This window comes from Dermacentor variabilis, chromosome 8 (genome assembly GCF_050947875.1).
Source record: "Dermacentor variabilis isolate Ectoservices chromosome 8, ASM5094787v1, whole genome shotgun sequence".
Lineage (NCBI taxonomy): Eukaryota > Metazoa > Arthropoda > Arachnida > Ixodida > Ixodidae > Dermacentor > Dermacentor variabilis.
In genome coordinates this window covers 36,839,141-36,854,856 of record NC_134575.1, presented here as the reverse complement: position 1 = coordinate 36,854,856, position 15,716 = coordinate 36,839,141, and the positions used below count along the sequence as shown (strand labels likewise).

The window sequence follows — 15,716 nt, the reverse complement described above, 5'->3', positions numbered from 1 at the left end:
CAGCATGCCTCATAAGCAGATCATGGTTTTGGCACGTAATACCCCATAATTTAATGTCAACTAGCTGAAGCAAGTCAAAACGGCTTCAAATGGCCATGTCAAAATTATGTAGTCCATCCCGGATATATCGAACTCGAAGGGGGTCGCGAAATAGTTGGATATACCGATAATTCGAAATACCAAACATATGCCTCCGAAGCTCATCTGAATAATCCTCCGCACGTCTCGAATCGACACTTTCGCGAGATTGCGGAAAGTGCAAATGTACCTATTCGCTCCTGCAAAGACCGCGTCGAAGGCACAGAACATTACTTGCCCCTTTTTGCGCACGAATGTCGCCCGTACTGCGGATCGGTCTTTTGGGCTAACCCTAAACGTCCGCGTCGCCGGACGCGAGACCGGCCGCCATGCGCCTCTCGCGCGTCAAATTGGTTCTTGTTGCACTTTGTTCGTTCCAGGATAAAGTAGAAATGGAGGCAGTGCGGGAGCGAACCGTCATGTCTTTGTAGGGATATGCGCCGTACCGCCGTGCAGCGCAAAGCTTGTACTGCGAATCGTGCGCGAACGTGTCTGCATGCGGCCGCGTGTGTCCGTTCGTATGCGCCGTTTAAACGGCCGATCGTCGTACGTCGATAAGGCGACGAGTATTAACCAGGCAGACTGCAGTGTTGGGTTCTGGAAGCAGCTTCCTGTTGTAACCAGGTGGCCTCGCTATCTCGACCGCCCTACCGCGTGCGCCGCTCGGCGGGCCTTGCGTCGACGCCTCGCGGTCACGTGACTCCGCCCTTGCCCCCCCGGCCGCTGTTTTGGCGACACAGACGCTGTTTCATAGATTCGAAAGTGACGTTCGGCTTTCAGAACATCCGAGCCCATTCCCACTCACGTATACAACCCTGCGAAGACGGAATGAAACGCGTTCAGCGCGTACGACGGGCCTGCGAATCGCACGGCGAATTGAATCTATCGCGGCGGTGCTGCCGCGCGGTGGGCTTTCCGCGAAGTGCTGATAGGCGTGCGTAGGTTTTCGTAAATCCGCACTGTGACGTAAAATACCGGGGACGGATTTTTAAGTCGAGTCGCGTAGGAGTCGTCTTGGCGTTCCGCGGAACCCTGTTGAAATGTTCCCGGGGACCCGGTGGTGCAGACGTCTCCAGTTCGACATCCTATATATGCACGGAGCCACTCAGTGTGAATACGGAATTGTATCCGCGCCTTCTCGTGGAACGCGTATCGAACCGGGAGGCCTTTCGCCACGTGCCTTTCTCGTTCTCGAAACAAGTAACGCGGCGACCTGCCCTTGTCGATAACGAATGACCGCAGTTTGAACGGGCCATCCGCCTATGCAGACACGTGCGCACCCTGCTCATTTTTTTTTTACTCATTGACATGTATTGCCCTTCAGTTCAACGTCTCGTCTGACAGTATCTGCCAAAACAGTGCCGTTTCGAAATCGTCAATATTTCCGACGGCGCGAGGTGTGTTCGATGTGTTGTGTATGTGGTGGTGGTGGGGTGTATGTGTACGTGGTGCACGCGTGGTACAGCGATGTACTTTGCATTGGATTCCCAGTTGTTCGATATAGACAGTAATTCGATATATCCGGTATCGACTGTAGCAGCTTCACGCTCTAATCAAAGTACTCAAGAAAAACAATCTGCAGAGTCCTGTATGTTGTAGTATTGTAGAAGCAGCAATATAGTGGACAACTCGATCGGAAAGCGCCTTGGTAATGACAAGTTGCTCCAATAGTATTTTGCATCTCCTAGCTCAATGGAGTCTGGTGGCACGGTAAAAAGTCATGAACACCATTAAACACACCACCATTGTAGTAGCCAGCTAGCGATGCTTAAAATGCAGTAATATCAGGTTTCTTTCATGCCTGGACTGCTCGAATCTCGTTCATTTTCTTTACAAATAAAGAAAGGGGGCGGGGGAGAGATTTTAAAATCATTACGAAGGCCTAAAACACTCCTACATCCACATGGACATCAATTGCCAGCATATATCACTCAATATGGCGGTTAAAATATGACGACGGACTAGACTGATTTAAGTCAACGTTACATACTTGCGTGGTATCCCAGTTAGGCAGTTGGATGGTACTCGTTATAAAATCATGGCTCCTGCAATCTACTGTTGGGAGTTTCATTAACAGCACCGAGAACATCTTCCATAGAAAGACGAGAGTACAAGTGACGACATTTAACTAAATGTGTGTGGCGGGCAATAATGCCTCGTGAGGTTTCGTCCATTGCTTCTCCTCGTCCCTGCCGGCCAGCGACGCGGGCCCAACAACCTGCCTCGAAAACAGTTGCCGACAGCACCCGTTAAGAAACAGTGGTGCAGTATAGGGAGATACGTTTCGCCAAGAAGATCCACGCTCCTTGTGAACGCCGATTATTCCCGTGTTTTGCTTCAGCTTTGCTCTTCCCCAATACGGTCCAAGCACATCGCACGTTCCTCGAGCCAATGTAAGTAAGTATATATACTAAAAGTTGGCACACAGAACTGACGCGTCGTAGACACTACCATCATCCGGAAGGAAAGGGCACACACGACACGGAAGCCGACTGTCACGTGATAGTCCAAGTCTGGCTGAAGCGCGTCGCGTCGTACGAGACGGCGTGGTCGGCCACCCGAGGCGCCGCGGCAGTGGCGACGTTGACCGGCGTCCGGCTTCCCCCGCGACTCGGATGCACGCGCGCGGCCAGCAGCCAACCGCAGCAGGCGTTCTTGATCTTCTGCGGCCTGCAGAAGAACAGTCTCAGCAGGCAGAACACGAACCCGATGCCGACCAGGGGCGGCCCAAGCCCGAGGACGGTCGGCCGGGACTCCGGGTTACCGAACCGGCCGTACGTTGCGAGAAGCGTGACGGCCGAGCCGAGGAAGGCGAGCAGAGCGCCCAGCAGAAGCAGCACGTCTGCTCCGAGGGTTTCCCGAAGGAGCTGGCCCGGAGGTATGAGCGGCCTGCGGCCCTTGACGGGTCTCCGGTCGGCCAGGTTGGTGCCGGGCGGCGGGCAGGCGATGCTGACCTCGGTCCAGTCCTGGCCGCCGCCGCCGCCCGGGCTCACTTGCGGCTGCAGCGCCATCTGCTGCTGCTGCTGTTGTCTCAGCTGCTGGCGCTTGATCATGATGTCTCGGAGCCGCCGGGCGACGGGCGTCAACGCGGCGCTGCGCATGTTGCGGAACGACTTGACGGCCAACGCCACCGTCGGGTTGGTGAGGAGCGGGTCGCTGGGGTCCAGCGGCGCTGGCGGAGGCGACGACGGCGGCGGAAGACCGCCCGGCGCCAGGGACGCCACGGCTGCGCCTGCAGATTGAGATGACGTAGATTGTGGACGGGAATGTCTTTTGAGCAAAGCCTTGCGCGCAGACAGGACTGGTCGCTTTTGTCTGCTAATTTTAGAGCGATATAGCTCTACTGCTACAGGTACAAACCCAGAAAACGCCCTGGTTCCGTAAACCTGACCTTCAAACTCAGCCAAGGTCAATCTGAGCTTGCCGCTATACCGGCTGCTACTGCGTTCGCCGCGTGAGCGCCCATATCTTGAAAGCGATCTGCGATGTGGACAAAGTTCGCGGTCGCTCGGGCCCCCCTTCAAGTTTATCTGCGATGTGTACAATCAGCCGCAAAAGTTTGCGGGATCTGCAATGCGTGGCGAAGCGACGCAATCCTGCATTGTTGCGCCGTCTACCGTCACACAGCGTGGTGCCGAGGCTGCACAAAGCGCGCCTGGCGCGGAAGTGCCAGGAGCCTCGACACCACGCTGTGTGACGGTAGACGGCGCAGCAATGCAGTTTTGCGTTATTCGGGGACCGTAGTTTTTGCGTCGCACCGCCACGCATTGCATCCCCCAAACTTATGCGGCTGACTGTACAAAGTGAGCCGAGTGCTGGTAGCTCCGTACGCGCTGTGCTTTCGACGCTTAGTTCGAGTTGAAGCGAGACGCATCCTGAAGGCCAATTCGCTCGCTGCTGCTGCCGCGCCGAGCAGCGTCTGTGCGTTGTGATGCAATTGTAGATGCAGTAGTTGCTGACGGTGCCGAGCACCCTCTGTGTCCTCTACCAAAGCAAGCAAAACCGTGCTGTCGCTCGACAAACTTGGTTTGACCCCGTTCAACTGCGGCAATTTTTCATCGAATCATTTGAGAAACTATGCACGTCGACCTTACCCTCCTCAGCGTCGACACTTGGTTGGCACTTTAATTTTTTTTTCTGTCTTGTAAAATACCTTACATTACAATAATGTAGTCGAGTAGAAAGCTTTTGATGACTGTTCATAGTGGTTACGAAACATTGTTCCGTTCTTAAAATATTTTGTAAGAAACTGCCCCTACTGCCAGAGCAATTTGGAAGGTTGTTAATTGTGTTGTAATGAAGAGGTGCTATACTTTAATAATTGTCCTCGGCTCCATTCGCAGTCAATTCTCGCGGTGCGCGGAGAATAGAAATTGGTGCCAAACCGGGCCCAGAATATTCTAGAATTCCAGCTGTTGTCACAGAGGGAAAGCAAATCAACGCGTTCCAGCATGAAGCGCATAAGTGGTGCTAATTCTGTGATCGCATACTTTGATTCGTGTTTTTTTCTGCTACGGGCGCTCAACACGGCTAAGTATTTCATCTATAAAATATCTTGCCAAACTAAGCAACATGCAGTTCATACTAAATTTTTTTAAACAAAGCTTGTATTGCCTCACTCATGTCGGTGTTGCCGTACGAAAAAAACCTAAGGAGCGCGAAAATAAAACTGGCTTGTCGGGCTGCGGATTCGAACCACCGACCTCCGTGTTACGAGACTACCACCGCTAACCTATTCAGTTACTGTCTGTTCGTAATACGCGCCCTCTAAGGCGGGGTTTTATATGCATGAAGAAGTAGACGCAGCGCAAGGTGCGAACCAATCACAGGCGTCTCCTCCCTCCGGAGAAGGGAAAGAGTGTTAGCACTTGTTCGCTCGCCTTGTGCGCACCGTTTCTCGCCAGTTCAGACCCGGCAGTTCTGCCGAAGAGCAGGCTGCGTCGAAGGAGCGGGAGGGGGTCGCGCGTTCGCCCGAAGAGCAGGCTGCGTTTGATGAACGCCGCCGGGAACTCGCTCGAGAAAGGGCTCGTCGTCGACGTGCCGACCTCGTCGTGAGAGAGCGCGAAGCCGAGGTGTTACGACAACGAAGAGCCGCGGATCCCGAGCTCCGCTTGTACCCCTCGTCATAGTAGAAGAAGGGCGGTCAATTTTTTTTTTCATGATACATACGCAAACAATTCGCTGCGAATTATTTGGGCCAAATCGGGCAGGGCAAATTGGTCTGCAAGAGGCCTATGTGTTGGCTGTCCAAACGCATTTTTTTATAGTCAGGGGCGTAGTGGCCAGGAGGGGGAGGGGCACGTGCCTCCCCCGTCCCCGAAATTTCGCGCAAAAACCGTATCTCCGCGAAAGTGATAGTTCGAGAGTACCGCGCCCCTGGAACCGCAAAAGCAGTGGCCAGGTGCTGTGCGAGGCGAAACTAAAGGGAGTAAATGTGACTCGTACTGCTGGATCTAGTCGAGATTCAGGAATGCACCTTCTTCCCGCATAGTCGACTCGGCGATCGCCGCCGTGTATGTCACGCAGCGGAGCTCGATGTATCTGTACGGATTTCGAGTTTTTAGTCTATGGGGTTTACTGGCTGTCGACGTGGCGCAATTAGTGCATAAGCTATACAGTCGACATGGGTACCGAAATCGAGCTCTTCTTTTAGTCCTCAGTCATAGTGCTGCCACCTGGTTTCGAAGATGGCGCCTGCGTTTCCTTTTTGTTTTGTTTTGCCGGGTTGCTGGGGCGCCTTCTGACCTTACGGAAAGTCGGTTCTTTATTCTGTGACCTTACTCTTGCAACTGCATCGTGTGCGTGTGTATGCAGGTTACGGCGCAGTTCTGGCGTTTATCGATCGACTGCTTCGCGTGCGCGCTCCACCGTAGAGTTCGACCCGCTACTGGCACAGTGGCACGCAATCTGCGACAAGGGATTGCGGTGACAGCGCGCGGAAAGAGTGCACTGGCATATACGTGAAGAGTGCTGTGACCTAACTGCTTTAGCAGTGTATGCTGACAAGCTCGCACCATACAGAACAGCCAGGAAAGAGTACCCAACACCACATAAATCCCTCAATAAGTTGGAAGAGAACGCTCTTAGGAGACTGCAAACTAATACATACCCAACGCCAGCTAAGTTACACCACTGGTACCCTACACTATACTCCCCGCAATGCCCACACTGTGGAGAGGTAGCTAACCTCTACCACATGGTGTGGGCTTGCCAATTTAATCCCGTAGTTGACCCCATTCCAAATCCCTCAAAAGAGCAGTGGGAGGCTATTCTGCTCAGCGATGATCCTGACCGTCAGCACTGGCTGGTGGGAAAGGCCAGCGCAGCAGCAGTAACCAGTGGGCTACCGGAATAGGCGGCCCACCCACGAGTTCTACGAATATCCTGCAAATAAGGATGTTTTCGATCAATCAATCAATACGCGAAGTCTGTATATTCGGAATAGTGTAAAAAAACAAAAACAGAATAGGTGAAATGGCCGTCGATTGCGATGGAGTGAGTGAATTAACGTGCATGCCACCGTATACGGCATGCGTATAATTAAACTGATCAAGAGTGTAAAAGAAGGTCGGTAAACGCTTGCGCGAGATCTTGCCACTCGCGGCATGCATTTGGTGGAAGAGGGAGGCTGGTTCGTCTGCGGGAAACATGCGAGACTGAATGCAACTAAAGTCTGCAGTGAAGCCCCGCCCACGCCCTCATAACCGCCAGCCGCTGTTCCCCTGCGAGGCTGCAAGTAGTTCGTACTTCAAACTTTCCCCGTTGCCTAAATGAGGCGGTAACCACAAAAATAAAATTATAAGAGCGTAATTTTGTACGTTTTCACTCGCCTATTATAGCGAAACGGTGAAAGCCTAATTCGTTATTGAACTGAAATAAAGCGCTTGCTTCGCTGCAGCTATTTAGTGTCAAGTTTCGGCTTCAGTTGGCAGTGGAGTTTCATGAGTAAAATGGGATCAGCAGTGAAATGAACTGTACCGCGGACTTTTCAAGGAGAAAATGCTCAGTCTCCGTAAAGTTTGTCCATGTCTGTTTCACACCTCATCGCTTCCGCCAATGAAAAAACTTCGAGAACGGCAGATGCTCCGGTGGTATCAGGCATAGAGTCTATGGTATCAGGTACGACGCCATTTTGAAATGGTCGCATGACGACCATTTTGTCTGCTTCTGTGATTGGTTAGCGGAGGAACTCAACCCCGCGCGGTCCGTGTGCCTTGGTTGCCAACTGCAGTTTTTTTTTATTGTATTTCGGCAGCTTTCCTACGCGTGCTGTAGGAAACCTGCCAATCACAATGATAGTTATATGATTTGACCGACCGGCTGATTGATTAATTGATTGATTAATTAAATGATCGATTGGTTGGGTCTATCTATGCCATCACCACGTATCGCCGTCGCCATTTTCCATGTATATTTGGAGGCGTCCCGGATAAGCCTCAAATTTCGCCATGACATACTGCGACGTTCTGTGGTCCAAAAATATAAGTCCAACCTGTCTAGCTTAAAAGCACCACCAAAGTGCAAAACAAGATCGTTTTATACTGGTAAAGTTGTCTTTGAAAACTCAATATTCATTGATTTGTTGAAAAACTGTTTACGAACGTGGATCAAATGAAGATAAAACCAGCGCTGCATGGTAAAAACTAATCGTATAAAGACGCCAAAACCTTGGCATGTTTATACGCGTGTGCCATCACGAATTTCAAAGTATTTTCTTTTATTTTGGGTCATTTTACCCCTCGATAACTGTCTCAAAACTCACTTAGTTGAGCCTTTGGTCGCTTTAAACTGCCACGTCGTTCTTCTTTGCCGGTATACACGTAAAACGAATAGACTCCGTCAAAATCAAAGACGCCACTGCGAGCTGGCGTAGTTACAGCGTCGCTGCATGGGCGCTGCCATCTTTTGAACACGTGACCGCGCCGCCATTGAAAGCGCCCTCTGGATTTCGTGCTGGTGGGCTGCGCTTGGAAAACAACGGCAGGATGAGGCACACTAAGACACACACGGAAGTGCCCTATAGCAACTGACGTTTGCTGAAAATTCCACGTGTTCATAACCGGTAATCGTAAAGCCACGTGACATGCCCTATCTACGTTACCTGCCGATATAAAAAAAAATATTTTTCCGACTTACAAGAATAATATGACATACTGGTGCACTTGGAATCATCGCTGATTGTGGTTCTGAAATGCGAAAACACCCGTGTGCTTAGATTTAGGTGCACGTTAAAGAACCCCAGGTGGTCAAAATTTGCGGAGTCCTCCACTACGGCGTGCCTCATAATCAGAAAGTGGTTTTGGCACGTAAAACCCCAAATATTATTATTATTATTATTATTATTATTGTGGTTCTTGCCTCTGTAATTTCTCGCGTACATTTATCTTTGTGAGAGCTGATTATGCTGCAGTTTGAAGGGGAAAAAGGGGAGGGGGGAAGCAACACGCGCCTTATGAAGCCTCGTTTCACCGTAAGTGTGAACACTTTGCAGAAGCGTAACATGACAATGGGCATTGCATGGACAGTCCATGTAATGCGGCCATGTGATGCGTAGTACAAATAACTGAAAAGTGAAGCGCTGTCGAGGACGGTAGACATAGGTGCGGTGTGATGAAATTAGGGAATGTGTGGGCCCAAAAATGGTGTCAGTTGGTGCAAGACAGGGGTAATTGAGATCGTCCTGCAGTGGACATAAAAATGGGCGGTGATACGATGAGGATGTGTACTTTGTAATACAGCGTATAGTTTAATATTCGTCGCACAATTTGATGCATGACTAAGCGGACCTATACGGCATAGAAATCGGAATATACCTCCACCGTACAAGCGGCGCCCAACACGGCACGGGTGGTGCAGTTTTTTTTTTTTTCTTGATCATCCACTCAATAAATCAGTCGAACGTATGGCCAGATTGCGAGTGCAGACATATGTGCACTTTCGCGTTGGCACGCCTTCGTGCATTCGCATGTATATGAAATATGAAATCGATCCCTCCACATCATGCCGTCTGTGCGTGCCAGCTTTTTCATAGGGGGCGGGGGGGAGGGAATTAATGACAATCTTGCGGAACCATTGCAAAACTGCATGAACTCGCGGCTATTGTACAAGTCCGCGACGACGTCTTTTCAATTTGACGCCTTTCTTATGTTTTTTTTAAGATTGCTCGACGAATACGGCACGGAGTCCCGAAAAAATAAAAGACGGATAATTTTATCACTCAAATCTAGGCGTACTGTAAGCTCGATCAGTGTAGTTTTTCTTTATTTTCTTTTTTTTAAGAAGGAAAGGGCGTCTTGCACAGTTGTTGCGAGAGTGGGAACAATTAGAATGGGCTTCACGGGCGCTGCGGAATAGCTTGCTTGATTGGAGCGAGCATGTTCCGATCGAGCGGCCGTGGTCGAGCCGACGCATACATAGTCAGGCGAGAGACGTTTCAAAATTCCGAGCCGACAAAGGAAGCGTAATAACGCGCTCTTTGCCTCCTTCGCTGCAGTGCGCGGCGTGACCTCACCGGCGTCTTTTGAAAGCGTGTGAGGAGCATCGAAATGGTGCCGTGTAAGATGCCAGTACAAAAAAACAACAACAAAGAAGCTCAAAGAAAGAAAAGCCGAACGATTTGAAATTACAATTTTGTTTCCGAATGAGGCGAAAATGATCGGTTACGCGTAGTGCGTTCGAATAGACAGTGAAACTGTATCGGTATAGATTACACTTCTCGGATACCAAAAGGCCTGTCGTACAGTGGACTGTCGAATTCGGTTAATTCGACTTTTCGCTTGATTCGAACGCACCGGGAACTTATATCAGCGCAATAGACATTGAAAACGTATCTGTACATATTGCACTTCTCGGATACCAGAAGGCCTGTCGTACAGTGAACTGTTGAATTCGGTTAATTCGACCTTTCGCTTGATTCGAACGCACCGGAAACTTATATCTGCGGAAGAAAAAAGAACATACATTGCTATGGAAAGAAAGCTCGCTTAGTTTCAGCTAAACTTGTTCCGTTCCCGGGTGTTTAAACATGCTAGAAGTAAAGACTGGAGGCTACACCACCTTGAGGCTTCCGCGGTAGTTAGCTTCCGTGACGTCAGATTTTAACACTAAACGTTTCCAGAACATAGAGAGATCGGGGGGGGGGGAGCAGGCAAAAACGTGAAAGTCCTTCGGAATTTATGACGTCACGCCTATGTGCCGCCCACTGCTGCTTGGTGCGATATTCAACAAATTGAAAAATGTTTGCCTGAACTTTCTCAGCTCGTTTTTCGCATGGAGTAAAGGCATGTTCTTGAAACACTACTTCACTGTAGGCCAAACTTACTCGGTTATTCTTCTTTTTTTTTCGCTTTAAGGAGCAATTTCGTACTTATACCGCTGCTAATTGTTCGCGCTGACATGGCACACAAAGATGGCTTCCTTTATCTTTTTTTTTTGTTTTTATGCATACCCTATCAAAAAGTCTCGTACGACACTTATGGCACGTATCCAATAATCTACTATGCATCATATGAGCATTAACATATGACCTTTGCACTCAAAGATGGCTTCCTTTGTATTTTGATGTCTATATACCTTACAAAAAAAATCTCGTACGACACTTACGACACATCCAATAATCTCGTATTACCTTATGAGAACATGTATGTTTCATATGTGTTCTCGTGTGATCGTACGAGATTATTTGAATACGTGACGTACGAGATTTTCATTTTACGATGCAGGTTACAAAAAAGAACAAAAAGCCATCCTTGTGCAAAATTTCAGCGCGGACGACGCAGCTACACGACAAGATTTTAATTCTTTTTTTCTGACCGTTTCTCGGCAGGATACGCACGTCACTGTAAGGACATATCCGTCTAACAGTTTTTTTTTCCTTTTCTTTTTTGACAAAAATATCGAAGCCCATCCTCTTACGGAAACATTACTATACCGACGCGAAATAGCTAAGCAATGCGACTCGAACACACATTTGCTACATCAGAATTCGGGACGGAAATGGCGAGGCGTGTAGGTTTTTGAGCCTCCCAAAAATATATGTAGATATGCTTACTAGAGTCACTCAGATCATATATAAAAAAAAATCATACGTCACGTCTCCGCATCGCACTTCATCCCGTAATAGTCATACAAAGGTTCTTTAACCTCCTCCAGCTCTAACCACCGCTCATCTGAACTCTTTCTTCGTTCAAACAGCGAAAGAATGGAATCATCTACCTGCACGAAGCGGTGCACCACTCCAGTCATTCATCGTTCAAGGCATTCGTTGTAAATATGATCTAAATATGCCCACGCCTCATGTAAAGCCCCAAATAGGGTATTTGAGGTATGAATAAATAAATTTAAAAAAAAACGCTGGAATTAAGCTCGCTATAGCGAAGTAGTCAGTATACAACGAATTTCCAATTTGTGTGCGGTCCCTCCGAAATGTACTTTTTTTCTTTTAAGGGGCGGCGAACATTCGAAGTTTAGAATGCGAATCGAAAACATTAAACACCAACTATTCGCAGTAGTATTCGAAAATGAACTGTTCGGTATTTTCGAATGCTTGAAACGAGTCAACTATTTCGCAGCAGCGTCTTGTTAAGTACCACTACCGTTCTCAGTCTGCTAAGCAAAGTATCGGAAATCATATCAGCATAAGTGAAACAACGACAAAGGTATTTGAAGCAATGCAGAAACAAAACGAGTCGTGCAATTAAGCACTGCTTTCGGTTTCGCGGCGGAAGCCTACATGTCAACCTCTTAGTCTGCCTTTTCATGTTTTCAGCTTTCTAGTCATGTAGCAATTTTGCAACCAATGAGTTTTTTTCATTGCAACTGGTCCTTTTATGCGCGCTTAACTACAGCCCACAAAAGTACTTAATTCAGAAGTTTTTTTAACTTTTTCTTCAACTACTGATTTTTTGGGGGGCGACCATTTATTTAATGTTTTTGGAAAGCTACAAATTTTCTGAGAATGCATGGCTGTTTGGACAGCAGCCATTCATTCTTAGAAGGCTTGTTTGCAACTAGATGCGAAAGATCTTTAGAGCCTATTCGAACCTAAATAACAATGAGTTATCTTGTGTTTAAAACTAATCAACATTGTTCCTGATCATTTAGCCGTTTCTTTACTAGTCATTAAGAAACATGGTACCGTCATTGTGCCTAAATAAATATTCCAGCTGTAAATATAAGCTCGTGCATTTCACTATTTGATATTCGATTCTATCTTCGTTACTTAAACTATTAGTATTCGATTCGTATTCTAAAAATCTGATATCGGCCCTCCTCTAGTTTTCCTTTTTTTTTTCAGAACGAATTATATTGCGCGCACCTTTATGATTGGCCTCGCTATCGCTGTCAAATTAATATTCGTCATGCTTATTTAGTTCACGAGGGAATCGTATTGCTTGTCAATTAGCAGGCGTAGAATGCGGCTAAGAACAGCGTTTCGCTAAGCAACTCGTGTTTGTTCGGGTACAGATGCATATATAGTCGAACGCCTTTACAGCGAAATGACCTGTATAACGAAGGATCGATTATATGTCCCGGCCGAATTCCCGTCCTTCATATGTGCAGTCGAACGCGCCTTGATAAGGAAGTGCTCGGAGGCCTCCTAAATAATTCGCAATACGCAGCTCGCTTCGCTGTAAAGGTCGATCGCGAGCCGCACAGCTTATAACAGAACCTGGACAGAATTAGTCCTTCGATATATAGAAGTAATTTTGCTGTAGAGGCGCTCGAGCGTATTGTGAACGCCTCTACAACGAAGATCACTACAACGAATTTGCTCGTACAACGAATAAACTTAGGCCTGCCCTCCGAAGGCGTCACCAAGTCGCACCAAGGATGTGCTCTGCGCTGACGGCAGCTCTAGAATGGATGGATGGATGGATGGATGGATGGATGGATGGACGGACGGACGTTATGAGCGTCCCCTTTGGAACGGGGCGGTGGAATGCGCCACCGAGCTCTTGCTGTTATACTGCCTAATGTCCTACCTAGGTTACAAAAAAAAAAAAGAAACCACGATGAATTCCCATAGCCAAATTTTCTGACCCCCTATTGTGAACTTTGTTTTTCTACGTCTCCGTTTTTTGTCGTTTCCCTACTTCCACCAATCTTCCAATCGCCTGTTACTAATCTCTATTGCGGACATGGTTGCTTTCCCCCTGCTCTCACTGAACCCAAGGGCTTCAAGGAGGCCAGAGATGCCTAAATCGACCGCTGGGCAGATGTTTTCACATCCTAATAAAACGTGCTTCATTGTTTCCCTAGCTTTACCGCAGAAAGCCCGCGCCTTCTTCCTTCTTATATCTCGCTTTATAGGTGCGTGTTCTTTATAGGGCATGCTTCGAAAAGTAATGAGCTTCCCTTTGAGTTATCATAAATTGTTTCTTTCCTGATTTCGTTTTTTCCTCTTAAGTATAGTTACTCATGGCAGGTTTCTTTTCCATTACCGCCACCCATGAGATTATTTCAACCTCTCCGACTTTCCGCTTGACGTTCTTTGTTGCTCTGTACGTTGCTCACGCTACAAGCCGCATACTTGCTGGTGAGCTTCCTAGTTCTTTTCCTCCACTGTGAATTAATGTTTTTTTTTTCTGCACAAATACCTCGACACTCTGCCAGCCCATTTACTTTCTTCCATATTCCTCAGTCATTCTTCATAATCAATTTTACGGCGAGCTTCCCTCACTTCAAAAAAACTCTAAAGTCGTGATCGGCCGTTTACCCCGCGACACCCTTCGGTCACGGTTCCCACGATTGTGGGGAGCGGGCCAACGGCCTCGTGCGGATGTTTCTCGACACGGATGAATTATGACCAGCGCGGGAATACCTCGTTCACGAGAGGTTTCAGCGATTAGCAATGATACAGCTGTCACCTGTCAGCAGCACAAACTCAGTACTATGCGCTCAGGACTATGACCCGGCCGCCACCCCTCAGAGTACGATCGGCGTCGGCGAAAGGGGGCGACCTACCTCCGGATTGGTGGGACCTGACGTCAGCGGCCTCCTGACACCGGATTGGTGGGACCTGATGTCATCGACCCCCTGGCACCGGATTGGGGGAAGTGACTAAAGAAACATCACACACGGCATAAAAGGAGCTACGGACGGCGGGAGGTCAGCGACTACCACTTTATCATCAACTTTTCTGTATTTCTTTGCATTTTCTTGTACATAAGTAAATATGTACGTGTTTGTCCTACGTCCTGAATGTCGAACCCAGCCTCGCGTTCACTCGCTCCTCCACGAGGAAAGAGGATACCACGTCTTCGAACCCCGAGTCGCAACACCAGCCCATATCACCCTGCGCACCTTCATTTGTAGTCTTCCCGTGAGCGCTCAATGCGAGGCGTCCCACTGACCTTTGGTTGCTATCAAGTCCTGATTGTATACCCCCTGATTTCAAGCCATGTTTTAAGCAAACAACCGCATTTACAAGATTAAATGGGGTGCCTCGACGAAGGCAACAGTGACTAAGATATCCCGTAAACGAACCAAGAAGTTTGAAGGCAAATTGAGGCGATAGCGGCATTCGACGAATCTGCGGCTTCACTTTGCGCGCCTTCTGCGTGTCGCCGTGGAGCTATATACAGTTGAACATCGATGCAATAATTAAGGTTGCACGCTGTTGCACGTTCTGTCAGACGAAGTGTGCAAAAAAAAAAAAAAATTCGCTAGTGATTTCACAAAATGGCATGTTCGACTGTATGTATAGTTCGAAGAGCTATGCCCGAACGACCAGCCATCCCGACGTTGCACTTGACGTGTGATTTGACAATATAGAAAGAAGCCACACAATTTATCCGTCAACCAGGTAATTGTTACATTTATAATGCACGCGTGCTTACAGGTACTTATGGCTAAACGAGTGCATTAAATGTGCATCAAGCCTTGCATGCATGTATATGCAAGCAGACGGACAGGCCGGCGGCGCGCCAGATCCAGCGTGCTTCGAGATCTACATATGAGCTAGCTGCTGGGACATCGACGCGCGATCGACCTACTACGTTCCGTCGGCACATTCGCAGCAGCTACTGTTCGACGAAGCGTGCGAGCCGTCGTTACCAGGAAGAAAAAAAGAAAAAAGAACACAGTTCGCGTCCACTCAACCGCGATTACGCGGTCCTTGATGACCATCGACGTGCTCGTTTCACTGCTTCGTCTGCTCTGCAAAAGCAGACGAAAAGGAGGAAGGAGAAAAGCAGAAGGCAGGGAGGGAGCAGACGAAAAAGAGAAAGAAAAGAACACGCCAGTGCCGTGACACGACTGGCTAAGCGTTTTTTTCTTTTTCTTCTTTTAATGAATAAGGCATTCATATCGGATGTAATTCTATACGCTGGGTGAATCGCGTTGGACAGGAACGTTGAGAGAGGGACGACCTTTTTACCGGCCGCTCGATGAGCCGAGGCGCGTGCATGTGTATATGCACTCAGCGGGGCCGAGACCCGGGTCGAACGCATACGTGGCGCGCCACCCCACTCCACCCCTCCCGTCACCCCACCCCACCCCACCGCTCGAGTGGACATATCTGTCTCGTTCGCGAGCTGGACGATGACGAAAAACTGCTAGTAACCGCGCGGTATAACGGCGATGGCGCACACCACGGCGTAAACACGACGGGCTCGTGGACCATGTAGATGCCTATC

At 48.6% G+C, this 15,716-nt stretch overlaps 1 protein-coding gene across 1 annotated transcript; it reads right to left on the bottom strand.

Annotated features, from left to right (window-relative positions):
* Positions 1-796: 796 nt before the first annotated feature.
* On the bottom strand, positions 797-5,567 carry LOC142591363 (uncharacterized). The gene is made up of 2 exons (XM_075703688.1): positions 5,555-5,567; positions 797-3,310 (listed from the first exon to the last, which is right to left on the bottom strand). The coding sequence occupies exons 1-2, from the start codon at positions 5,565-5,567 to the stop codon at positions 2,574-2,576; spliced, it is 750 nt and encodes a 249-aa protein (XP_075559803.1). The 3' UTR covers positions 797-2,573.
* Between the last annotated feature and the right edge of the window lie 10,149 nt (positions 5,568-15,716).